This window comes from Besnoitia besnoiti, chromosome XII, assembly GCF_002563875.1.
Source record: "Besnoitia besnoiti strain Bb-Ger1 chromosome XII, whole genome shotgun sequence".
Classification (NCBI taxonomy): domain Eukaryota; phylum Apicomplexa; class Conoidasida; order Eucoccidiorida; family Sarcocystidae; genus Besnoitia; species Besnoitia besnoiti.
Genome location: NC_042367.1, coordinates 1,414,707 through 1,440,360, shown reverse-complemented (window position 1 = coordinate 1,440,360; position 25,654 = coordinate 1,414,707). Strand labels below are relative to the sequence as shown.

Below are 25,654 nucleotides of genomic sequence, written 5' to 3'. Positions count from 1 at the left end.
GCAGTCAGGCGTCCCACGGAGCGCGCGACGTCTCGCAAGCGTCGCTTCTCGTCACAGAAACCCAGCGGCACGCGACACGCGGGGGCGCCGCAGGCAGGATAGTCGCGAGGACGCGCCGACGCCACAAAAAAGGGGACGCCGAAGCGCGGGCAACCGGCACGAGGAGGAAAGGGCCCCGGGCCGCCGACGTTGCGAAGCCACGAGACGGAGAGAACAAGAGGAGCGGAGTGGAAGACAGCAACCGCGCAAAGTGGAAAGCGAGACGCAAGGCCCCGCGTGCGCCGCGGCAAGCTCGGGGCGCCTCGGGCAGCGACCCTGGGCGACGCCGAAGAGACGCGGACGCAGTGGAGACGGGCTGTGGTTGGAGAAGGCCCTTCGGCTTGGGGTGCGTTCTGTCTCACCCGAGTGCTTTCCCGCTCGGCTAACCATCTCCAACTGGGCCTGGTCGGTGACGGAGGAAGCTGCAGAAAAGGCAGTCAACTTTCGCGTGGATCCGCTGTGTGGCGGGAAACGCGTGAGCTGTGCATACACACGATGCAGCGCCACAAAGGTTCGCTAGAGCTGTCGAGAAAACTCTCAGCACCGCGTCTGCAAGTCTCGAGGGCGATGGGAGAAGGCACGCCCGCTGCCACCGGTCCTCATCGTCGCAGGGCTGCAAACTGAGGAGGAGGGGCGAGGCAGCCGATGAAGTAGGTCGAGCTGACCTGCTGACCTGGCTTAGCGCAGGTGAGTGTGGGTGGTCAGAAGAGGCGCTGCTTCAGAGGCATCGCTGCTGCAACGAGAAATTACAGAACGGAGGTAGTACTCCGGCGGGCGGGTCGCCCTAGTCTCTCTACGTCAAGGTCTTCGAAGAGACAGCAGGCACCGCACGGTCAGATCGATTGTGATGATACACACACCGGGCTGACCACGAGTCGATGAAAACAGAGAGGAGGCTCTGGTGGCAAGTGTTGCTACAGAGCAGGATTCCGTCAGAGAGTCAAGTTGAGGACGAAAATGAGACTTTCCAGTTCCGCAGAGATTACGGTAACGACAGAGCAAGGAAGAAAACGTGCAGGGGTCACTCGACGCATGCCGCCCCGTGATTGTTCTTGTCCCCGCGGCAGAGTCTCAGCGTCTTACACGCTGCGACAAAAACAGGGCTGAAGTATGAATGCACAGATCAGCTTTACGCGAGTTAGGCCCTCACAGACAAAGAAAAACTCGAGGGCGCGCGGGTGTTTGGTGTCCCTGTCATTGCCTTCGGCAGCAACGAAAAGTGACTAGCGCCGTTGTCGCGTGTGCGCTGCACAGGCATCGTCCTCTCCCGTCAGCTGTTGCATGTGCGCTTGACGCGACCAGGTTCAGGCCTCTGCCCCCCCAAAGTCGAAGTCACGAAACGTTTGCAGCGGCAGCGAAAGTGTCACCTGGGCCTTGCAAGTTGTCGTGCTCAGAGAAATGGTATGTTGGAGATTTGTCCGAACGCCACAGTTGCACACATCGATAGGGAGACGGTGGGTGACGGGTGAATTCGAGTCAACCACAGCTGACCCGTGCGCCGGCTCACAACCGTGTCCACACGCGGCACTCCTGTCGCAGAAGAATTATCGGCTAGAATGCTAAAGCATCATTCTCTGCAGATCCAGGGACTGCTAGAGCTTTAGCCTGCGGTGAGGAAAGATACGGTCCCAAACCCCTCGTGAGGCATTCGCGCAAGCCTCAAGCATTCTTTATGTGTGGTCTGACACCCTCCACGTTGATGCAGACATGGGCATCTTCCCTGATGGCATTATAGTGGAGAAGGGACGGCAGTGTGGACTTCTGTGCAAGCTGCAAGCCCAGGTGGTGACTCACACCCACGGGAGACGCGTCCTCAGACGACGCAGTGCGGGGGCCGGTTTGCTCAGTAGACTAGGCGTGAGAGTGCGAAAATTCCTTCGAGATGGCCTCATTCACGTTGTCAGAGGGCCAGCCGCTGCCGCGATGCTTGCTCAGCGTCTGGTTCAAACAACTTTTTCCAGCGTGTAGGTGCAGGCGTTGCTTCCTGTCACGCAAGAGCCGTGCAAATCAGGTATGGACCGCCCAGGTATTTCCATCAGGTGGTTCCTGTTCTACTGGTTTTCTGAATACCAGGTGGACGGAGGCGGCACTTTTGGTGTCCGCGGGCTGGCATACAGTGAGCTTGTGCCCGGGACAGAGGACTTCAGGGCATCTTCAGTCGTCTCGCTTTTCACTGAGGTGACCGAAAAACGCTATTTCTGTACATTCTTCCAAGTGGCTTCGAAGTGTGTGTCAGGGACCCTTTCGGTTCCCACAGTCTGGTCCGAGCATGTAAGCAGCTTTCTCAGGGCTTGTATTCGTCAACTGGATCACAAACTGAGAACCACGAGTTTTAAACGACCTTAAGGTGTCGCAGTTGCCATTGATAGAGAATCAATATTCAAAAAAGGAACGTCGAGCCTCCCAGGTGAATGCGTCAACCCTGCACGTGGGAGTCTCTTAGGGGATCATGCGAATGCTCGTCACCGTGGGCGTTATCCGTCGCCGAGAGAACGTGGCTCCGATTGGCGTCCGACAGATTGCCAGCGAACTATCTACGCTCCTGCAGCGCGGAACGTCTTCGAGCACTTTCTGCAATACACTGGAGAAGCGTAGGTCGTCATCCTCCAGAATATAGATAACTACAACTACTCCTCGCCTCCGTGGGGTCATCAAGCCAATGGCGAGCCGCGACCTCGAGAAGTCCGATTCACGGGACTCTTCATGAACTGCTTGGTGAAAAGAGTCCTCTAGTTGCTCGGTGCACGCGGAGTGATCGCTCGCGCAGATATCGTTCAGGAGCACCCTTGCGGCTACATCCAGAAACACAGAGATCTCCGCCGTTCCACCGGGTATCATGGCCGGAGTGGACAAGGGGCGCAACGTGGAAAATATCGTGTTGTCTATCGATGCCGTTGATGTCGTTGTGGCCGTGCCAGAGGTTTCTGTCCCTGTACTGCTCGTTGTCAATGTCCGAGTCGTGGTGGTGCTCGTCGTCGAGGTTCGTGTTGTCGTTGTCCGCGTCGTCGAGGTGCTCGTTGTGGTTGTGCGAATCGTCGTGGTTCGCCTCGTGGTAGTGCGAGTTGTTGTTGGCCGCGAAGTTGTTGTCCTGGGTCGAGTTGTATGAGGCGGTCGCCGTGTCGTTGTCGTTGTTAGTCCTGGGGCGACCTTGTACGTTCTCACGAACATCCAGAAGGTGTCTAGGGCGCGGAATAACATTGTCTTTTTCCCCTTCTTAACAAAGAGCTTCTTTACAATATCTATGTCGTTTTGGTTCGTACTCTCTTCGATGCCCGCCTCAGCGTCCAGCAATTGTTCGATCTCGTACAGAAGGTTTTCAAGGACTTCCTCGGCGCTTATTCCACTGTTTCTGGCGTCGGCCACACGTCGCAGAAAATCTTCTGCGGGACCGCTGTCCTCGTCATATTCCATTGAGCGAGAGAGGAGCGAGTCAAACAACTCGAGCATTCGAGACGAATACTCTTCCGCACCTTCCGGTTTCGAAATCGACTTCGCTGCGTGCTCCGGCGGGTCTGGATCATATGCGTCGAACAACTGCTGGGCAAGACTCTTTGATTGTACGCCGAGGCGCATCAGTTCCGCGTGCGCCCCGCTGGCAGAAACGAAACCTGTTGGCATCAACACACCATGCTCACAGGAGGCAAGGGGTTGCAGACATATGTTCCCGGGTGGCAAGCCCCCCTGAGCGGCTTTGAAGGCCTAGCCCAGAAAACGGAGGCACGCTTTCATGCTTACCCAGGCACACAGGAATAGCCCATGTGAGCATCTTCATGCCGTTTTATGCAGCCAGTGTGGACTGTGGCGTCGTTAGAAGTGCGATTAAGGCTCCGCCTCCGGTCCTCAAAGGAAGTGTGTTTCTGAGGGCGCTATGTTCGTGTGGCTTGTGTATAGCGAAGTAGAATCCTGACGCGATCAACAAAATTGTGACGTGAATAAACCAAACAAAAGGAAGCGCTACGCTACGAGGTGGCAGGGAACAGAAGGGTAGGGCTTGCGTCTCCAGAGTTTCAAGTAGACGAGTAACAAAAAACAAGAAGAGGAGCTCGATGGTGACGGGCAGTGGTGACCGCGCGGGTACGATCCCTCGTGCATTCCTGTCGGCTGCCCCCTCTGTAATGGCTTTGAAAGACGGGATACCCACTGCTCCCAGTCTGACTATCTGAAGCCCTGCTGCCACTAATGCGTGGCGGTGGAGTGCTTGATTTGACGTGTGCTCCCACTTTGTCATGCAGTACTCGGACTACATCTTAACACAGCTAATTTGTGACGAGATCCGAGGAAAGGCGGGCTGGCTCTTGTCCTCAAGTCTGCTGATACTTATGTCTCGTGGAACAGTTACCCCGACACACTATGAATCAGTCTGGTTGAGGCAAGAACGCCACTACTTTGGCAGGCTCCTTATTGAACACACTCTCAGGTGGCTCTCGGCCAGTCTGCACCGCTTGATGCGTTCGGCTGTGAGGGCTGTCATTGGCTGTAAGCGCTAAGGCGTTTGTCGGAAGCAACTCAGGTCGGTAACCTAGAAGTGCACCGGGATGTTTTCTGACACTTAGTATACCTTGCGCCATCGTTCATCGACGCACGTGGCAAGGTAAGTCACTTGAGTGCGAGAAAGACTAAGGGATTAACAAGATGCTACTCGAGACGAGACCAGAAGAGCTTTAGCGCGGCATCTGGTTGCCCATTTTTCAGTACTATTTAGCAAGAGTTGCGGCGTGGCGGGTGTACAGCTGCACCAGCGCGTCATCTCCGCACTCGTGTCCCTCGCCCCTGGAAGCACACAAACCCGAGGGAAAATTACGGAACCCGTACTTTCCCTCAGGGATAAGCAGGGTTTGGTTTCTCACGCGAACACATCCATTTCATCGCGCGTGTACAACACGACGGCTCTCACACGAAAGCAAGGCGGAATGGCCCTTGTTAAATGCCCAAGTAGGTCAGCTCTCCTCCTGGACTGCGACATCCTCACTCTAGTTAACACACAACTACGAACGGTCTCCCAGGCATATTAAGAAGGGCAGTAATCCCGGGGTCCAGCCAAGTCGTCAGGGTAGGCACGCAGCGTATTGTGAGCGTTGGCACCCTTGAGGAAGCATTTTTTCCCCTTTGTGTTGTAGGTGAAGTACATGCATCCCTTGGTGTTTCTGCACCAGTTCTGACAGTCGAACGCGCTGTACCTGTTTTGTGCAGCGACAATCTCGGGTGCAGTGTGCCCCTGTCCAATGGTGAAGCAGCTGGCGTTGCAAGTCTTCGGTCCAGTCACGTGGTGCGCTGCGTCACTGACGTTAGAACTATCTCCCGACCTCACGTCGCACCTGCTGGATTTGAAGTCGTAGGTAAAGTGCGTGCACTGATCATCGTGCCAGCACAAAAGATGGCAATCTTCTGGTGTGCGAGTATCTGGAATTGTTTTGTGGATCGGCGCATTTGATGTTTTGTTATGGGGGTGGATACAAAGCAATCCTGATGACAGCCCCGTGTCCGGGATGGCAGCCGGGTGGGCCCCCTGCCCTGGCAGCCGGTTCTCCTGATCCTCAGCGCCTTCTCCTGGTCTGTGGACGGGCGGCGGCAATTCTTCCTTTTCGTGATCGGCATCGGGAGGCGAGAGACCCGGGACAGATGGCTGTTCGCTTGGTCCCGCCTCTACACCTGGCTGTTCCTCAGGCCGTGGCGCAGGCGATACCTGAGTTTCTCCATCTGCCGCATCTTTCTCCTGGGGGGCCTCTTCCCCAGTTTCCTCCTCAACGCCTCCGCTGCAGAACTCTTTAGGCCCCACCATGTCGCCGGGATACTGCCGCTCTGTCCCGACAGCATTCGCGCCCTTCAGAAAGCAAGTGCTTGAATTCAGGTTGTACGTAAAGTACTCACAACCTATTGTGTCTCGGCACCAACTCTGGCAGTCAAACGGGCTGTACTTCTTCTCGGCTCTGGCCATCTCGCTCGCTGTGTGGCCCACCCCAAATGTGAAACAGCTTGTGTTGCAGGTTTTCGGCCCTGTGATCACGTTCGGTGCTGCCACAACGTCCGACCCGTTCTTGATTTTTAGTTCACAGCTCCGAGATTCCGTATTGTAATTAAAATGAGTGCACTGGCTTTCCTTCGCGCACAACTCCTGGCAGGCAGCTGCATCCTTAACACCTGTGTGAGTCGCGTATGTGCGCGCGATTGATCTCTCATTCAGAGGGTGGAAACATTTGACCTCCGGTTGAACGAAGGAATGTTCTCTGATGGCTTCCGAGATTCGTTGCGTCCCTGCCGTGACACGACCAGCTCCGCAGGTCATGTACGAGGCTTCCCATAGGAAAGCAAGGACCGCGAATAAACCTTTATTTTTCTGCATCTTGACAGACGATCACGCTAGCATCAGAATAGACGACTATACGAGCACGAAAGGGGAACTTCTTCCCGGAAAAAAGTTAAGGGGGGAAAATCACGTGGCAGGCAGGTATCGGTAGTGATTGGAAGATATTTATGAGAGTGTGGTCTGGCTCAGTCCTGCTGCACTTGTGCAAGGGAATGACGACGGGTACGGCAGAGAGATAAGCGATATAGTTCGCCCCGGGTTCGACCAACAAATCCACCTTGCCCTGCATCAACAAAACAAAAGGGGCCAGTTGTGATCCGGCCCGCAAACAGGCGCGTGTTGCTAGTTGCTGTGTCACTTCTAAAACTGCATCTGCGCGAGCACAGAGGGAGAAGTTGAGACGGCTGATCTAGTCTGGCTAGTCTCGCTTGTTAGTTCCAGCTGCCTCGTGACGGGTGAAAAACAGCGACACCGAGTACGGATAGGGTTCTAAAATATTAAGCTCTTGTCAGGATTCGTGAGCCTGTCATTCTACCATCAATACCGTGTCCTAGACCACAGAACGCCTACCGCTGCAGCACACGAAACTAGGACGACGTTCTATGGCGCTCAGCGCCGCCAGGGCCCCCGCTAGTTAGACCGACTGAACTCTTACGCTCAGGGTTAACACTTCTGTATTTTGCGAGAGTGACCATGCTATCCTGATCCAGTGTTGTCCTTGCGATGTATGGTAAGGCATTGGACGTCTCGCCGGTATCACGCGTGACGTCGCCCCTTGCTTAGTATTAGCCTAGCGACTCACAGCAAAGCGAACTTGCCTCGGCACGTACGAACAACCCACGTGGTACCTGAGAGGTAGCTGTCATGAAATACTTATCTTACCGTACCGTACTTCTTCGGCCGAGGTAGCATGGCAGTTGCTGTAATGTGCTGGATTTCCCCATGCAACACGTTTGCAGCGATCGCGGGGTGAACCACTGTTCCCAAGGTATTCGACAGCCACGCCCCCCTCCTGTCTGAGCATTCGAATGCATTCTGCACAACTGCGCGTGATGGATTCTGGTGCACCCGAAAAAAACCACGAGCTACCGAAAAAAACCACCCATTGCACCAGTATGCTCCGCCGTTACCCGTATAGGCTCCGGCGCTCTTCTCGAAGCTGCGGTACGGATTACCACGGTCACGGCTGTAGAGAGACCATGCTACGGCACTGGCAACAAACGGCTTCGGCCTGCCTCAGAACTACAATCTGCGCTATGTGGGCACTGCTTTTTACCAGACGAGACCTCAGATTACACTGAGCTCATCCGTAGGAGCGTTCAGACAGCCAACCGCGCGCCGCCGGACTGTACAGGTGCCATGACAGCGCACGAACTCTACCGCTGGCAGACGATCAAGTGAGTGCGAGTGCTTCTGTGTGTCAACTGATTTCCAACACTGGCTGCTTTCCTGCCTCTATCAGCTCCAGTGCTTCTGGGCTGCGCGCCGGCGGACACTGAGGCACCGACCCCTCATGAGGCGGCCACGCGTAAGCGATTCTACTTCAAAGAAAGTCCGTCAGAAATTTACGTCATGCACCGCATCCGACACTATTTGATGCGATGCAAAACAACTGAAAAAGAATATAGCGCATGAGAACTGGCAATGTATCCGGAACGCCGACAGAGAGGAAGTATTTCTTTTTGACGCATATGCGTTTTCTCATAGAAATCATACTATAACGAAGATCCCCTCGTCTCGTGTTAAGATTACACAAGCCATCGCTTTGTTCAAAAGAAGATTTTCCCTCTGTCCACATTATTCATTCACCAACTGTCTCATTTCCTTATGCACCGGAGGTGGTGTACTTGGTCACAGCCTTCGTGCCCTCAGACACAGCGTGCTTGCTCAGTTCTCCAGGCAAGAGGAGACGAACAGCAGTCTGGATCTCACGAGACGACAAGGTTCTCTTCTTGTTGTAACGGATCAAACGAACTGCTTCATCTGCCAAACGATCGAAGATATCGTTGATGAAGGAGTTCATGATACTCATGCTCTTCTTCGAAACACCCGTCTCCGGATGCACCTGCTTGAGGACCTTGTAGATGTAGAGAGCAAAAGACTCAGTTCTCTTGCGGCGGCGGTAGCGCGGTCCCAAGGACTTCCCCGCAGTCTTTTTCGCCGCTTGAGACTTCTGAGCCGGACCCTTTCCTGACATTTTGAATGCCTGAAATACAGCTGCAGATGACGCAACACATACACGCAATTGTCATATGAACTCAAAAGCCAATGGTCAAAGTATACAGAAAAAAACACTGGTACAGTGGCATCAAACTGACAAACGCACGATTAGAGTTCTCCTACTTTGCCTCCCCCCGAAGATGTCACGAGCCTCCACGCGTGCACCCGTACGTTTCCGTCAAAACAGGGGACAACCACTTATCAACTCCGTTTCTCGAAAACTCTATATGTGCCACTACCGGAAGAACAAGACAAATCCACAGCGATATCAGGACGGCGCCGAACTCTCAACTCTCTCAGTCTCCACATGACAGTCCCGCACCGCACAAGACGGAGGGGAGCAGCAAAACGAACCAAAGACTCCCAAAACTCTCGTTGACGAAGCTGACAAAATAGTGGGCAAAATGTCATTGCGCCCGACCCCTCTTTTCTTCACGAAACCAGGACGTGAAAGAGAAGGGAGGGTGGATGGACACCAGAACCGCCACTTCTCGTGACGGTGCCCCGTGAAGACGTCAGACACAGAACGTCCACCATCAAGAGATGAAGGCGTCTTGCTCTGGGACGCTGCTCACCTGCTACAAAAAAGAGAAAAAAGAAAATATGTCGATATCGTCGGGACACTGGGAGCAAGCACACTCTGGCGTGAACACCAAAGTGTTTTTCTTCGGTTGCACCACAGAATCCACCTCAGACAGATAAGCGCGCGCGACAATAAAACGGAAGGAGAACCAAGAAAAAAGATATGATGAGATAAAGGACAACGAAGACAAATCAAGTGCGAGATAAAAATTATGCAAAAAGAGGTGAAAACAGGGGAAGTGCCAAATGAATTTCCGCAAGTCCGACGACAGTCTGCCACGAGGAAGGCTTTTCCCGTTCTCGTCGCGGACCCTCAGTTCGTGGAAGGCGGTGCACGGGGCGGTGGAAGGTATCCCAACGACCCCTGTAGCCGCGAGTGGTTGAAAGGGGCAGAAAACGGGAAAATCATGCGCCGGGGGGTGGGCGTCGAAACGTCAGTTGAAGATATGTAAACGTGCTGTCGCATTTCGCACGCAATCTTACTTTTTTGTCATGTGGTGAGCAGGCAACGATGACAAAAGGGTTTAGGACGTGGTATACTCGTTTTCTCGACGTCGTTGACGATTCGTTCAAGCAAAACGTCTCGGGGGCGTCCCGTATCTTGAATGCCAGCAGTATTTCAAATTGTATCAACTCACAGACAGGTCAGAAATAACCAGTTGTAGCTTACTTGCTTATTTGGCTGTGGCTGCTCCGTAGAGAAGCTTGCTGTATAAAACTGTCGCGTCCACACACTGCGAGTCTCCACCAGAAGACAAAGACGTGCAAAACAGGGAGAATCCACCCACGGTCACACAGCGCGTGGCTTAAAGCGCCAAGGGTGGTGCGGTAACCAGGAGTGTCCCGTGGAGCCTGCAACTATATCTTTCATTCCTCGGCAGGTGGCATCGTGCGGCGAATCTTACGTCTTTAGAGGTTTGTGTGTCTGCGGCAAACACGACATGCCGCCGGGTTTTTTGCAGTTTTGTGGCTTCGGGTGACGTCGCCTGCACCCAGCAGGTTAGCATTCCACTGCAGTAGTTGAGAATGGCGAAAATGGAATTCCTCTGTATCCCAATTTTGACTTCCGTCAGAGCCCCCTCCCCCCTCTCTAAAGGCTTCGGTTCGATGAGCGATAGTGGACCACGATAACGGCGCGCGGTTCCGTTGCATCATCCATAATCTGTATGTATACATACACGCAAATGGCCTGCGGTCAAGAATAGAGGCAGTTGACCGGAGGAATGCAAGCCCTCCCTATCGGCAGATGCGCTACGGAAAAGGGTAGCGCTAACCCTAAACTGCCGTTTCTGAGGTAGAACGTTTCAAAACACCACGTAGAGGAGCCCAGCGACAGCCGGACGATCATGCCTGCAGCTGTGCGTGGCGTGCAGTACCGTTTTGCCTCAAGACACCTCCTACGTTCAGCCTTTAATCGTTCTGAGGTGCCATTTCACACCGCGGCAGCCGTAGTCTTGCGTGGCTCCGCTGGGAACGAACGCGCCGGTTACTGCTAGTATCCTCTATCTTGGTCGCGGCGCATAGAAACACCCTGTACAGCAGTAACGAACGGCTCCAGTGATTTTAAGCAATACAAAACAGAGATTGGTGGCAGGGTCGTCTCCAAAACACACACCACTGACAAAAGAGCGAGCGGGAGCCGTTTTTCATCGACTCAAGATATGCCGCGCTCATTAGTAAGCTCGTACACCGGGTCTGCCTAGATGTTAAAAGCAGGTAATACGCGCCGACCACGGGTGTACCCCACTGAGGTAGCCGGCGTTTCGTGCATTGTAGGTTGAGGGAATCATTTTCCAATTTAATAGTACAAACTAATGTAAATACTTTTGCGGTCCGGTTTCTACTGCATTTAAGATGAGTTTCGAGCCCACAGGAAGGGCGTCATGGCTTGAACCCTGTCTTCATCACAACTTCAGAGAAAAAGAAATGTCGTTGGAGTTAGCTCTGTAACAGATCATTTGACGAGCTTTCAGAAGCCAGACACTGCACTGGTACATACGCCTGCCCGCTGGTGACGCTGAGCGTTTGTGTACTACATGTACGTTTGATGGGCGTCCCGATATCTGTGGTTTACCACCATCGCACGCTCGCCACGGTAGGAAAGGCTTGTCTGCCGCGCATGCCTGTCTTTCTGGCAAGACTGGTCAGCGTCGAGGCTTCGGCTCAACTCTTCTACAAGCTGTCGCACATGCTCGGTAGCAAGTTCCCACGGCGCCTGAACTACGCTCTTGAAGTTCTGCAGCGACGGGCCGATGATGTGGCTGCTCACATGGTCGTTCAGACCTTCTTGACCGCATGTAAATTCAGGTTGGGCGTGACCTCAGACCACACCAGCGAGGCCCTTGCGTTTCACCACTGGCTAGATTAAAAATGTAGGTTTCCGCATCAGCAGGTTCCGGTGAGGTGATTAAACCCTTGCACTCGCAGCCCCGGGCTAGCCGAGCGCTCTACGTTCACACCTGCGTACTGCTCTCCGCTTGCGCTAGACTCGCGTCAACCCGCCGGGCATGCTGGTGGGTGGGGCCAGCGAACATCCTATTTAAATTTTCAAGCTGCACTTTGACGGAGAATACACACTGACCGCTTTGGCCAAAACCTGAAAAAAGTCCAGTCGGGGCAAGCAACGATAGACTGGTAATACCAACTCTTGCACAATATCGAGGAACTAGACACCAGGCACCTCACTACAGGCTGTCCACCATGCGCCGCAGAACTGCGGACGTATGCGTCAAAAGTGAGAGTCGCTGACGCCGTTGACGGCAGGCCGCCGCCACGAGGCAGCTGCACCGGGCGAGGCTCTTTCCTGTTCGCCATTCACCACGCATCGCAGAATACTTGGCAAACAAGCAAGAAGTGTAGAGCAGTATAGCAAGCACGTGAAAAAGCTGTGAGCACACTGACGAAGCCTGCGTTTAATACGAGTTCAGCCGCTCGCACCGTCTGCGGTGGCCTGTGTCTTTTCCTCCAGCGGGAAGGATGGGGACCCCTGAATTCTTTACAGGACAGCTGACGCGCCGTTCACTGCGAGTGCAAGTGCCGATGCGCGTGCTGCTGCTTGCTGTCGAATTCTAGGACTTCGTCCTTCCACGCCCACAACGGAAACATCTTTCCTTCTTCAATACGCAAATTTCCGTCTTCGTCAGCACCGGCGACCTGAAGAGGCGCGCACGCAGAGCGAGGGCACATGAGAGATCACTGACAATGCAACGAACCGAGCGCGACCTCATGTAGTTTCTCCGCCTGCCCCAAGCCAGATGCTGACCGTGAGCGGCCCTTTGTGCGGAAACATCGGCATTTCGACACCTCCAAAAAATACACTCACACGCGTGTAGCCTATCCATCAACACACCGCCCGGCACTGGGGGGCTCCACTCAAAGTCATGAGATTCGGAAATCCACATGACAGAACAGCACCGACCCTACGGCGAAGACGGCTTGAGGGGACGATCCAACGAGACGCACGCGGCTCGAAGTTCACATAAAAACATCCATTTCCCGCTCGGTCTGATTCCTGTGCGCTCTCCGGAGAACAAAAACCTACCCCCACGCAGTTATCCACGACGAGGTTGTTGACGAGACGTAGGTACACCCGAGTGGTAAGCGCGTTCGGAACTTCCTGCACAGCCCACGTAGCAGCCAGAACGCGCAGATCCCGGTCGCTTCAGAAAGCATCGCTCTCCCCTGCCAGATGCACAGGCGAACACATCGTGGAAGCCCATCGACTCTGGATGGACAGACAGCAGCGCGCAGCAAGCTTCGCTCTGCAAGTCGCTCACTCCTGACTGAAATTCACCGCGCCGGCACAACGCAACAGCTCTGTTGTTGAGACACTTGGAATGTTATCCTAGATACAAAAACTCTTCAGCCTGTGCAATCGTTGAACGAAAACAGTTCACAGCCCTGAGAAGCACTCTCTGTCGCGACATGTGAAAACACGAACGTACCGAGGGAACGCAGTACCCTTTCTCCGCGAGATACCTGCAGGACGCAGTGAACAAAGCCACAGACAGCAAGGCAACACACAGACGAGCTCTCATGAAGACTCTTCGTCAGCCTGCTCTGCGGAGACTTCACCGACGAGTCTCGACAGGCTGCCGCTGGCCGCCAGCGTTCCTGCGGCTCAGACGCTGCAGCAACTGTCACCGAGTGAATTTTCCGAAAAGCAGCGACCGAAGCGATGATGCACGACAAGGAGGCGCAATTCTCCTATGCAGATTCTGAGAAGCATCGTACCGTCAACCAACACGCGATTTTGTGGGCATCCGCGCTCGCACAGCGCAGCAGAGCCAGCCCTAGAAAGGCCTGCAGAGAGATGCTGTAGGCGCTTCGCCACACGCGGCCATCAGGTCGCTTCTCAGCGCATGCGGCAAATCGTTTCTTTTTGCGTAGAGAGCCCGTTTCCTCACCAGTCGACGACCTCTGGAGCTGCGACTGGCTTTCCCAAAACCGAGAGGTACAGCGCCGTGAAGAAGGCGAAGTGGCGATAAGCTTCGTAGGGAAGCGAGTACTGCTCCTGCCGTTTCTGAACAGAAGACACACGTAAATCAAAGCCACAGCCGAAGGCAGAGCGCTCGCGCGTTTCAGAGCCCAAGAGGAAAGAAGCGCATTCGCAGAAAGGGCACTTGGCACAACCTTACGGAGGAATATCCACGACACAGGCCGGCAGCGAATGCGAGTAGCCCGACGTATCCTCGCAGACACCAGGGGGCAAAAACGCGAATCAGAGCAGGGAAGATGCTGAGCATGCGCTTGTGCGCTCAGGCGGCGGACGAAGGACTGTGTGGGAATCCGTGTTCAGCGAAGGCAGGCTCCAACATTCAGCAAGTCTTCGCTGTTCTACATCCGGTTTGCTGACGCTGGAAGGAGCGCTTTGCCACCCAAAGGAGCTTACCTTCGCGCCTCCCAAGATGCTGCTTCCTGACCGCGCCGTCCCGGAGAGACTCGATTTCTTTTTCAATGCCTGCATGCTGACGAACAGATCGATTATTCTGTCTCTCGGCGCATCTGGCTAAACTCTCGGGGTACGTACGCGATGAAGTCTAGGCACCGATGAAGTCCAGATAGTCTTTCAAGCGCATGCAACAATCCAAGTCAGCAGTCCCTTTTTGACAAAACTGGTGAGCAACGTTTTTCAGTCCACACAGTTGCGTTTCACCAACAGATCCATGAACTTGTGGCACGGAGCGCGGGCCTGTCGAAACGCGGTGCAGAATAGCGTCAGGAGTCGCAGGGGCAAAGAGTGCGTCGGAGCACATAGTACAGAAAACTTGTGGTCCTCGCTATCTGTCGCGAGATTCTCAAGTGATTCAGCTAAGCCCTGATAGCTCCATTTTGCTTCCGCCCGAGTTGCGCGAGCAATGGTGTGGCAGAGTCTGAGACAACACGAGCGCACGTTACGCTTCCATCCACAGTGTCTTAATTGCTTCCACTGTCTCCGTCAGCTCTGATACAGACGGTGAGGATTCTTAAAGGGATGACACAGAAGACAAACCCAGATGCACCGGAGGCTTTGATATGGGATGGAGCCAGAAAATACGAACTCTCGAAAACAGTAACGTACAGCGAGGCACACCTGGGGGGCATGCAAGCGGCGCATGCGTCCCAGACAATCGAACACGAGAGGACAGCAAGGGGGGTGAAGACAACAATGTCGCATCTGAATACACTAGACATGGGGGAAATGCACACGGACAGGCGTAGCGAGGCTCACTGCCTTGGATGTGAGCTTGACGCTGCGGCAGAGTGCTGAGACTGAGCGAGAAGACACGTGAGAGACAATCGCATCATCGTGTGAAGCCTGCACCGAGAGAGTTAGCCACCCTGGCGACACTCTTCCATTTTTCCCCCTTTCCATGTGGAAGACGACCAAAATTCGAAGGACGAGGGCATCGGAGTAACTGAGATGGAAGCGCGTCAAATGCGTAACCGCATAGAGGGGGACGCCGGTTTCCACCGTTTTGCAGATGGAGGATGGCGTGGTAGCTCCATGTGGAGGTAGGGTGAAGGTCGACGCCAAATCGATCCCCTTTTTCTTAGCTGAGAGCGAAAAGTGCCCATCATGAGACAAGCCGCTACTTTGGCCGCTCGTACTATGTAGAAGGAAATCAAACGCGCGTGCACGTTATAGGCGGGGAGGTCACGTGACAGTGAAACGCTTCCATTTATGTTCAGCAGTCCAACGTTCATACCTTAGAGAAAAAAAAGACCCCTTCTGTATACGTCACATGCGTTACGAAGGCTCTGCCAAATCTATGGGTGTGGAGAGAACCCTGAAGATCCATGTCCCGTTAGGGAACGGCCTCGGACGCTGTCAGTGGTCGCGTCCACGTTCATCGAGGCGCAGCTAGCGCAGTGGCAATAGTCCAAGATGGAATGCTTTAGAAACAGTGATGCAGCAGACGCTCTGACTGTAAACCTCGCGTGCCTCCCTGCGCTGCGAGGAAGTGCGTAGAGCAGCGCAGACATTCGGCGCAGAACGACTAAAACAGAGCTCCAGGCCATGATACAGAGTTACTGTTCGTGCAAGAGCATCCGCATAGCCAAGAACCCCCGTTGCCCTTTACGTCTCCGCAGTTCCTGCTGGGTGACACCGTGACCGAGGTCGCCACCACACGAAGTCGGTTTAAATTCAGTAAACCACCTCTGCCATCGATTGAAGGCAATTCGTCTCTGGGAGTAGTAGCGGCGGATCTCTTTTCCCACACAGCTCGTGAAGTCGCATCGTGAGGATATTATGTATGCAGCCGGCCGTGTCATGCTCCACAGTGCCTCGTGCAGCCAAGTTCGCAAGGAGCTACTTGCCTTCTCACGTCCGCACCTGTTTCGGGTATACTGTTACCGAGCTCGTTTCCAGCAACTGAAGGCTATCTGCCTTCAGTTGCGTGAAACTGGCCTGGTGCGAGCACGACCCGACAAAGGTGCGGACTCGAGAACGCAAGTATCTGTGACCCCTGGAGTTCAGCCTGTCGGGAAAAAAACATGCGAAACCTGTTTCGTGTCTCTCTTTGACTAGGTCGGAAACTTCCAGAAGCCCGACCAGCATTCAGAACCCATTAACACAGGCGTTAGATGTGAAGCTGAATAACCCTGGAGGCCGGCTGCTGCCCTTCTTACGATCCAGACAGCGCACGTTACTTTTCGTAATCCCCATGGTAAAGACAGGGTGCCCTTAGCAGGATGTTCAACGTTTTCTCTTCGGATCGCCTTCGACGCAGCCAATTAGCCCGAAGGATTCTGTCGTAAAAAACTCTTCGTAGCCAAGCTAGGATAATTCACCGCTGGTTATACAAAGACATCCATGACGATGCTGACAAGCGTGGGGAGCAGCTTCAGCCCTTTCCATGCTACTCGGACATGCGGGGGAGCTTCGTCTGTCCGGGAAAATTGGATAGAAATCGCCACTCACACTGTTAGGGTTTAGCGAGAGGATTTTGCTAGAACTATCGACCACAATCCACAACTGCGCGCCATGCATATATAATTGGTATGTATCTATATATGCGTGTGTCCCGCTCAAGCTCGTTGGCTTCATCGCTCGGAAAGCGAGTGGCAACTGGCTGTGAGGACGTGGATGGGACGCGAAACACTTCACGCTTTTTCACCCCCTTGTATCGCAGCTGTGTGGGGACTTCGTACAGTAAATGTTCGGCCTCGTCGGCGGCCTCCTCACGGGTATCTGCCTCGCCCGGGCTTTCGGGTGAGCTTGTTTGGAGAAAAGATATTACGCAGTCGCTCTGTTTCAGTTTCTAGCGATTTCACTCCACCACGCTCCAGAACCGGAGCTGGGTCGAGGAGAGGAGCGTCCACGCTGTGGGAAAACAACAGGCGCGTCGCTTCAGGTGCTGGCCTGAGTTCCCCTGCTGTCCCTCTTTTCCATCACACTGCACTGTAGGCCTGGGGTCATCTACGACCTGGGTGTGCACGCCCAGTTCGGTGCAACACGAGAAATTCTAGCACAGAAATACCGAAACAGTCGCAAAGTGGGAGAGCAGATCCTCCAGCTGCTGGAACCCGTACTCCGGGGCCCCATCGAGGCAGCCACGTCGCCACGGAACGGCGTCTGTTTCGTATAACCGCTGGGTCACAGGAGCAGACTGTCCATTCTGTCGAGACAGCCACCATCCGCCTCTGCATTTCTGGCGTTCTCTCCTTGTGTTTTCCACGGATTGTCTGGACTCCAGTATCGCAGAGAGGTGATGTGGGATTCTCTGGGCTTAGCGGCTGCGTCTCTCGATCTTGCTCGATGAAGGAAAGCGCGACTGCCTTCTCAATCGGCACCCGCGGCGTAACCAAGAGACACACCGGCCCTCGCCTGTTCACGGCGTTCTGCCTCGGAATCTGCATCTGTTTCATCTTGTCTGGAGCGGCAACGCCTTTGGGCTGTTTCTTTTCAAGACTGATGCACAATCTAAGCACAGCGAAGAGCCGCGTGGCGTCTTTGCCTCTTGCGATTTGTGACTTGGTGGATGGCTGGGTGGGCGCCAGTCGCTGCTCTGTTGTACTTTTTGGCAGGGCCCCTTTCTGCGCTTCCACGGCTTTTCGGGTCGCAGTTTGCCAAACCTCTGCTCCACATGGCAACCACCTCTGGCTGATTTCTGCGCATTTGCCAGTCTCCTCTCTACTCGCTGCCTGTGACTCGGTTCTTCGTCCCCCACTCGCTGTGTAGCCTGCATAGCGCTGGAATGACATGCACGGGGAGCAACACTCTCGCCTGCCAACCAGCTGAGTCCTCTACGGTTTCTTCGGCTAAAAATGGCTTCGTGACTGACCTCAACTAAACGCTGTACGAAAGTAGAAAGTGACCGAATCTTCCTTCTTCAGACGCTTTTCATCGCTGAACCGTCTAAGTTGCCTGGTATACAAACTCGTGTGAGAGACACCGCACCTCTGGCTGCCTCCCTCCTTTCGTGCTCACTCTGCGTCTTCGACGGTTGGCCGAAGACAACGCCTCGTTTACGAATTTTCTCGCTGAAAATTTTTCTCTGTCCGCTTGTTTTCCCTGACTTGCTGCACTCTGTGATTTTCCCCGGCTGGACAGGCTGCTGTGGCTTCCGCGCGTTGACAGTTTTCTTCGCCAAGACAAGGCACCGTCCTATTGGCGGGTCTACATCGAAGCGCCTTTGCCCGCCCGGGAGATGTTTTTCTACTCGTTTGCTCTTCGCGACGAGGTCTTTTTTCCTTTTCCGCTTCTTGCCTTTTGCTTGAAGAGCCGCAATTCGGCAGCCTCTCGCCTCTAGCTCCGCGACGCTTCGCGACGGCCTGCACTCTCTTTTCTCGCGAAGAAAGTTCTCCAGCGCCCGTTCTTCCATGCTCAACTCACGACTAAATCCTCTGTCTACTGGCGTTCAGCCGACAGTTGGGACTGTAGAGTCGTGCTGAAAATTGGTAGCTGCGGCGACGCAGGGGCCTTGTCGCTACAGCGCTGCTAGCGGCGTGTCTGCGGCGGTTTCAACCAAACACTCCAGCGAAGAGATTTTCTCGGAAACTGTGTGCGGAGATTGACCCGCTGAAGTCCGCCGCTCCCTTTGGTTCCAAGCGTACACGAGCGTTTTCCTTTCGCGCAGAGAAATACTCTGCGCCTGCGCCTTCCGCTGCCGCGTAAACACCGGTCAACCCCACGCAGCTGACGAGGCAAAATGTGGAACTGCCGCGTCTGCAGCAGCACGCCCTTCGCTTCACTCTTCGGTTTCGGCTCCAGTGCGGAAGACGACAAGAAAAAGAAGAAGAAGAAGGGAAGCTCGACCGGAACGGATGCGAGCTACTCGACTTCTGAGGTAGGGGTCGCGCGGCCTCGCCGCTTCGCTCGTTGACCATCGCTGACACTCCGAAATCGCTTTCTTCGGCGCTTCCGTCGTGCGACCTGGTAGCCACACTTGTAGAGATCCAAGGGGCGCTGAACTAGCAAGTCTCTCTTTTCGAAGCGCGTCTCATGAAGGAGCTGCGGCCACGGTGCACAGCGAATACCTCGTATATTCTCCAAGCTGGCATGCTGCTTGCGGACAGTCTCCGCTTTGTGGCCTGGCGTGAGTGCTTGCGGCGTTTTCTTTTGTCGCTGCGTCTGGCAAGTTTCCCTACGGGCTGCGTGAGCGTCTGGCCTCGTGTCTTTCCTGCTTTTCCAGAATGAAAGTGTCTACACAGACCGCTACACGAGTCAGGAAACCTTCGAGCCACGTAGCCCAGAAGAGATCGCAACGTTGTGCAGGGCTTGGGAGTACTACGTGCATCCCCGGGCGAAGGAGTTCTGGCAGACATCCGAGGCTCGCATGGAAATCTTGAGTAGGCTTTGTTCGAAAACACATTGACCAGAGGATTCGCCCTGCGCTGCTGGCCTGATTTTTCCGTCGACACCGCGAGATTATTTTCTTCTCTGCTGCACAACGCAGAGGAGCAGCTCTCTGCAGACCGGCTCGCCTCAGTCCTGTTCGCTACCAAGCGCTATGGCGTCTTCGAGTTTGTGGCGGTTTCGCGGGTGCGCCTTGACTCGCTGCTCTGACTGTTGCGTTTCTTACGTGCTGTGCGGCGCGGACCTATCCGGAGAAGGCGAGTTCTGCCTCTCTTCGGTGCTCGCGGGGCGTGTCTTCCGCGACTGGATGCCGCTTGAGGTGCGCGCATGTGTGGCGCTGTGTGCGCAGAGAAGATCGCTGGCGGCGTCCACCGCGACTACGACCCAGTTCTGGGTGACGATCGCCAGTGCGTCATTTGGTACGGAGACCTCAGCGAAGACGACCATCTTCCTGTCATTCGAATGGTGAAGCCTGGCGAGTCTCAGGAGTCTCAGACGTACGTCAATCGCACGCTGGTCTTCCTCTACGCAGGTGAGAATCCACCGCGCGACGCTGCACGCCGCAGACTCTGCGGGTTCTCCGTGGATACGGGAGTTTGGGACTTACAGGGAGAGTGACGTGCGTTGCGCTGGCAGATGTCAGTGACCATCGAGTCTCCCGGTGCCGGCGTGTGTCTGCTGCAGACGAGGAGAGCTTCAACGAGCTGCAGGAGAAGCCCAAAAAAGCGTTTACGATGGCGTGCGGGAATCCGATGTGCGTCAATCTCACACATATCGCGTTGGACGAGTAACGGCGCTGTACGCGTCGTGGAAAGAGGAGTGACTTTTTCAGCGGTCGTGTATAGAGGGATCCCCGCACCGTGGCGTCGGTGCGCGTTTTGTCAACAGACGCTCTCTTGACTCGAAAACCTGCCCGTTTTTGGGGATTTGTCGGACCTTTTCACTCAACGGGCGAACGCGGCGAGAGACTTCGCTGCTTCTCTTGTCCGAGACGAAGGAGTGCAGCCGCGCCGCGTTTGGCGCGACTCACGCCGTTTTCATGAGATGCAGATGTGATCTTGATTGTTTCTGCTGGCGCCATTTTTCGCCAGTGTCCGTCCGGCGGCGTCCATGGTCAGGTGGTGGATTCGCCGGAGGGGGAGAGGCCGCTTCTTTTGGTTTTCAGTGTCGTGTGTTGCGAGTCTTTGGCGTCTAGACACTCCGGAAAGGCGGGGTACGCACAACGGGCTTCACCAGTCTTTCGAGGCGGGACCCAACTGGCAAAATTGTCAGATTTTTTTCGAGGTTCCTGGCGCAGTTCCGTTTTTTTCTTTCGGGCAACAGCTTGCTGCAGAACAGTGCGGGAGCGCAGGAGCGCGACAGAGGGGGGGGTGACGCGCTCTCGAGAAATCGTTGGCGCTTCGGGTCGCATAGAAATGGCCGCGGCGAGGGAGAGCGGCAGGGCGCGAGCCAAGATTCGCGGGCTGGAGAGAGCGAAGGAAACAGATAGTGCGAAGGGAGAAGGGAGATAGGGACACGACTGCAAAGGTGGCGCGCAGGGGAAATCTCCACTTTGTCTCAATTTTTTGCCCATCTGTGGGTTGTCAGTCCCTGTGCATGCCTGGCGTCCTCTGCAGAAGGCTCAATTCGTGTGTTGCGGAGGCTCGAAGCAGACCTCGAAAAAATTACACTTGATGCTATTTGTCCCCACCAGCGCGTGTCGTCGCTAGAGACGTCTAGCAAACACCGCTGTCCGCTTGTTCCTTCCCTCTCTCACGCACACGGGCTCTCTAAAGGCGGTCTGCGCCGAATGCTGCCACCGAATTCCCAAGCACTGGGGAATACACACAGAGGCTGGGTGCGAAGAACTCTACTCGCATCCCCCTGAGAAAAACCTGCGAGAATGGCGAACCCGGGCCCGCTGTGGCGGACATCTCGGCGTCTGCTATCGAGCGGGTCCTGTATTTGGACCGGGTGACTCACTGGAGGAGAGTCGACCACACACGCTGCAAACGTAACTACATTTACAGCTGCAGATACAGATACTGCCTTACAATCTTCGAGATGCCCGCAGGACCTGTAGTGTCTTTATGCTCTACTCGGCAGTCAAAGCGCGTGCTTGCGTATGCATGCGCGTGGTGTCTACACCACGCTGGCTTACCCTCGTTTGCAAGCCTCGGAGTCTACTTCGGCCTGCAAGTCAAGGCAGCACTTCGTGGGGCTAAGCGGATGCAGGTGTGCCTCTCCCGTGTGAAGGGTCCACGCGCCTTCAGCCTGCCGTTCCTTCCGTCATCTGACCGTCTGCAGGTGCGCTGTAGCCGATGCGCCGAGCTGCGATCGCCCACAAATGCGCGAGGGAGTCACCCGAAGCGGCAAGAGACGCACACACGACAGACACCACGACGGCCTCCAGCCTGACGTTCTTTCGATGTGTCTACAAATACGCGTATTCTGAGACAACAGACTAGTAAGTGGCCTATGTAGCAGGTGTCCCGGTGCTGTATTCTCTAGGTAACTGTGTGGCGGTTGGTTAGCCCTGCGTTAGAGGCGAAGCTTGTCCAGGTGCTAGCGAGAATAGCGACACTTATCTCCGTCGGCTTGACAAGTGTACCTGCTCGAGTTGAAAGCGAAAGATACGTCTTAGCAGAGCGGTGGACACGATTGGTATCTTTTTCCGTCCTCCGGCGCGTCGGGTTGCCCTTTCTGGGAAGGCGCTGCCTGCGGGCGGTGGACGGAGGACCGGAGCGCTGCCGTGAAGGCATATCGCTGTTCGTGGGGTCACGAAAAGCAACAGTATCCGTACCAACGATTCCCACTCGTCCTCCTGGTTTCGGGTGAACTGGCAGTTGCTGAGCGTCCAGTGATCGGTCGTGCTCAGCGGATTCAGCCGAGGTATCTTTTCGATGCCGCGGGAGAAGCCATGCAAGGAGCGACCAATCAGAGATGATACTTAACCCCGGAGGGGCTGCGGTCTTCAGACGCGGAACTTCAGGTGCTCACACGTGCGCTTTCATGGAGATCTAGTTGCGGAAAGAGTGTTCCTTGTCGGCGTAGGCACACCTTCAGCGAATCAAGAAATTTCCGTCGGCGGAAGACTCACAGTCGTGACTGTAGAGCTGCGATCCACCTACCCTTCCCTGTCCCGGTATCTCTATTTTGTGTAAGAGATGGACGTCCTGGAACAAATTCAGGGTTCGTGAAGCGACTCATGGCAATACGCCAGCTACTCGCCCGTTACTGGTTCCATTTTTTTCTCGTGCCTATCTTAAGGGGGGTGGTCACTCGTAGCCCCACGGTCTTGCATTGTCATAGGTTCAGCACCTGACGAGACGAGATTTCACCGTTTCCCACCTTCTCTCATGCACATTAGCTTATAACAGCAAAGCGGGAGGTGTCCACGTCTATTGCCCCCTGTGGGTTCGGCCGGCTGTTGTCCTTTTTGGCCGTGTTGGGGGGGCGGTGGACTCCCATGAACCAGACAATGTGCAAAAAAGGGACGAGACCCGGAGACACCACGGATAAGACAGATAGTCAGCTTCGCTGTCGACGCCCGGCGATAGGTTTGCACGTATCAGGCGTTCAGAGAGGCTTTTGCTCTTCGAATGCGGTCAGCATCCGCTTTGATCAGATTTCGCATCTCGATTCCAACAACTCTCGAAAACCGCCGATCACTGCCTGCCTGGCGCTCTGGCCGTGCGCAGGTTTCAACTGCCCCCCGTCCTCCCCGGGTTTCGAGATAGCCCTGCCCTCGAAAAAGTTTCCTTTTCCACGCGTCTGGGACGACTTTTCTTCTTCGATGACCGACCGGCTTATCGATAACACTGACTATATTGCAGACGACCTGGAACGCAGGCGTGTGTGGATGTGCGGCCGTGATCGATACCGTTCATGACGACGACATGGCACACACGCGGTACGATGCTTACCAGCTGGTTGAGGAAATTAAGAGTACACTTTTGTGAGGGGAGCCAGTCTCGTTGCTAAGCGGTGACCCAAAGGAGCAGTATGATTGTACCTCGAACGTAAAGGTGTTGGCCTGCCTGTGCAAGGCGTTTCCGTGCTGTTACCGTGTCTCCAGTTTCCGCGAATATAACCTTGTGGAGAACCGCTTTTCGAGGAACAGCAACCCCCCCCCAACTGGGGGAATCACGCGCTCGAACAGACGAGCCGTCCTCGAATTCTCAAATGGACGAGTGCTGAGAACTTTGACAGGATGCAAGGATGATCCTTTTTCCGCGCTTCACGTTCTCTGCACACCCGATACGGAAGTGGGACCAGAAGATGCCACGCTAATTCCTCATACAGTCCCAATTGCGCCGCAGAAAGTCCAGGTGCCTGGCTGAGAGCTGCCACAAGCACATCTGAACCTATTCCCAGCTATGGGAGTGCTGACGAACACTGTTGCAACGCGTACCTGCTCCCATCGGCAGCATGAAACCGGGTTTGAGCACACAAGGCAGCTCCCCAGCTTGCACACTCCTGAGAATCGGGACAATCCTTTTCTTCGGAATCTGCTACTTGAATGCCGTGGGAAATTCGCAAGAAGGCAACCTCAGGTTGGGCGACCACCCACGAAACAGGGTGAGTGTTCGTCACCGTATACCACTCGCGTGACCTGATGCCTTGCAATTAACTCTCCGTTTAGTCAGTAAAAGCCATGTGCGGCGTACCCCTCATATTGAAAGTAGTCTACCTTTTGCTGCTCTGGCCTTCATTGCCACTTTACGGCCCTCTCTGCACTCATGGAGCACTCACCAGCCGTGTGCCACGTCTTCTCTTGCATTCTCGTGCTTCTGTAGATGTTGAAAGTCCCGAGGTGGTCCCTATGGAAGACGAGGCTCGAATGTCTGAGCAAAACCATAGTACACGGGTGCTTGGCCCTATAGTCGTATAGTGGTAGCAGAGAACAGAAGTGGCGACACACGGTGACTCCTTGCGGGGCTTTCCTCGGAATTGCTTTTCGGCTCACATACCATGCAGACCTCTGGCACGACGTCGCAAGCCAGAGAGAGTCTCTCTAGAGTTGGGGCACTTGAGCGAAACGCGACACTCATCTGGCAAGCGATGAATGGCCATCGGGCATACTGTTCGCTACTCTACGCATCTTCGCATAACATTTGTACTTGCCAGGCTGCATCTCTACGGACAACCACACGAGGCACGACAAGTCCGTGCTTTTCCGTTAGTGCATGAGTGCGTCGACCCACCACCACAGCTATGAACGTTGTGTGTTTTTTCTACCCGCCGAGCAGTTCTTCGTTCTGGCCGACGGAAGCCACGTCAACACGCTTCGGGTGCCGCGGAGCGCGGAAGTGACAAAGGTGGCCTATGGCGGTCCGCACGGGACGAGTTCCTTCGAGGCCATCTCGACTGAGTTTCCCGGAAACGAAAATGGATCCGCGACGCCACGCCAAGTGTCTTTGTCTGGATCGAACGCACCTCTCGACTCGCCTGTGTCGTCTTATCACAGAGGAATCCACAATGCCACCGGAACTCAAGCACATAATGGAGAACCTCCGAGTCATACGTTGTTGAATGCGGGAAACCTCGGAAGTGCTTTAGGTATAAAGGGTCTGTCTGCTGGAGTTGTGGTGCAGCAAACCACCGATACGCAGGACGAACTGGAGGGCACCTCAGCAAAACACGAGGCGGCAAGTAGGAGACACAATGCCGTAAGCACGGAACCAGCCCATCGGGACCCGATAACAGTATCTGATTGTGCAGCTGGCCAGAGAGAGGGGAGCAAATCCGCAACTTTTCAAGCAGTAAAGCCTGACTGCGCGCTGACTCGCGTTACGAATGATATGCCAGCTCCTGAACGCCGTCATGTCGAGAACCTGCCTGACGGAGACCGGAAAGCAACACCGACAACCCCGAAGCAGGGCATGCGACACCTCCACCGGTCCGTCGAACCGCTTCCAGGAGCATCTCGCCTCCCACGCGAAGACCACCAAGATGCAGTATCGGAAGAAAAGGCCCACAGGCAGACGACGGACCAGCCTGTCCACAATGGACACTCTCTGGGGGTCTCGAGCGCAAGGAAAGAAGAAGATATATCCGGGGTAGATGTGGAGAGCGAGGCACCACACAGACATACGCAGACAGCTGACGCCCGTCGCCCCCCCGTCAGCAACGCAGTGCCTGCATTGCCGCAAAGGGACCGCAGTCTCCAGCACACCTTGCAGGCAGTCGAATCTCATAAGACCTCGTCACGGGGAAACAGCGGAAAAAGAACAAGCGCTTCCTCC

The 25,654-nt window shown here is 54.9% G+C and overlaps 5 protein-coding genes across 5 annotated transcripts; 1 reads left to right on the top strand and 4 right to left on the bottom strand.

Moving 5' to 3' along the window:
- Nucleotides 1-2,478: 2,478 nt before the first annotated feature.
- BESB_024050 (uncharacterized protein) lies at nucleotides 2,479-3,657 on the bottom strand (the record flags this gene model as incomplete). Its single annotated transcript, XM_029361107.1, has 1 exon — nucleotides 2,479-3,657. One exon carries the CDS (start codon nucleotides 3,655-3,657, stop codon nucleotides 2,479-2,481), a length of 1,179 nt encoding a protein of 392 aa, XP_029215922.1.
- A 1,390-nt stretch (nucleotides 3,658-5,047) lies between these two features.
- On the bottom strand, nucleotides 5,048-6,379 carry BESB_024040 (PAN domain-containing protein; the record flags this gene model as incomplete). The annotated part of the gene is made up of 1 exon (XM_029361106.1): nucleotides 5,048-6,379. The coding sequence occupies one exon, from the start codon at nucleotides 6,377-6,379 to the stop codon at nucleotides 5,048-5,050; it is 1,332 nt and encodes a 443-aa protein (XP_029215921.1).
- A 1,789-nt stretch (nucleotides 6,380-8,168) lies between these two features.
- On the bottom strand, nucleotides 8,169-8,540 carry BESB_024030 (histone H2Bv; the record flags this gene model as incomplete). The annotated part of the gene is made up of 1 exon (XM_029361105.1): nucleotides 8,169-8,540. One exon carries the CDS (start codon nucleotides 8,538-8,540, stop codon nucleotides 8,169-8,171), a length of 372 nt encoding a protein of 123 aa, XP_029215920.1.
- A 3,623-nt stretch (nucleotides 8,541-12,163) lies between these two features.
- On the bottom strand, nucleotides 12,164-14,111 carry BESB_024020 (uncharacterized protein; the record flags this gene model as incomplete). Its single annotated transcript, XM_029361104.1, has 5 exons — nucleotides 12,164-12,298; nucleotides 12,687-12,761; nucleotides 13,090-13,123; nucleotides 13,552-13,667; nucleotides 14,037-14,111. 5 exons carry the CDS (start codon nucleotides 14,109-14,111, stop codon nucleotides 12,164-12,166), a joined length of 435 nt encoding a protein of 144 aa, XP_029215919.1.
- A 4,669-nt stretch (nucleotides 14,112-18,780) lies between these two features.
- BESB_024010 (uncharacterized protein) lies at nucleotides 18,781-20,218 on the top strand (the record flags this gene model as incomplete). Its single annotated transcript, XM_029361103.1, has 4 exons — nucleotides 18,781-18,918; nucleotides 19,264-19,420; nucleotides 19,777-19,959; nucleotides 20,112-20,218. 4 exons carry the CDS (start codon nucleotides 18,781-18,783, stop codon nucleotides 20,216-20,218), a joined length of 585 nt encoding a protein of 194 aa, XP_029215918.1.
- Nucleotides 20,219-25,654: the final 5,436 nt, after the last annotated feature.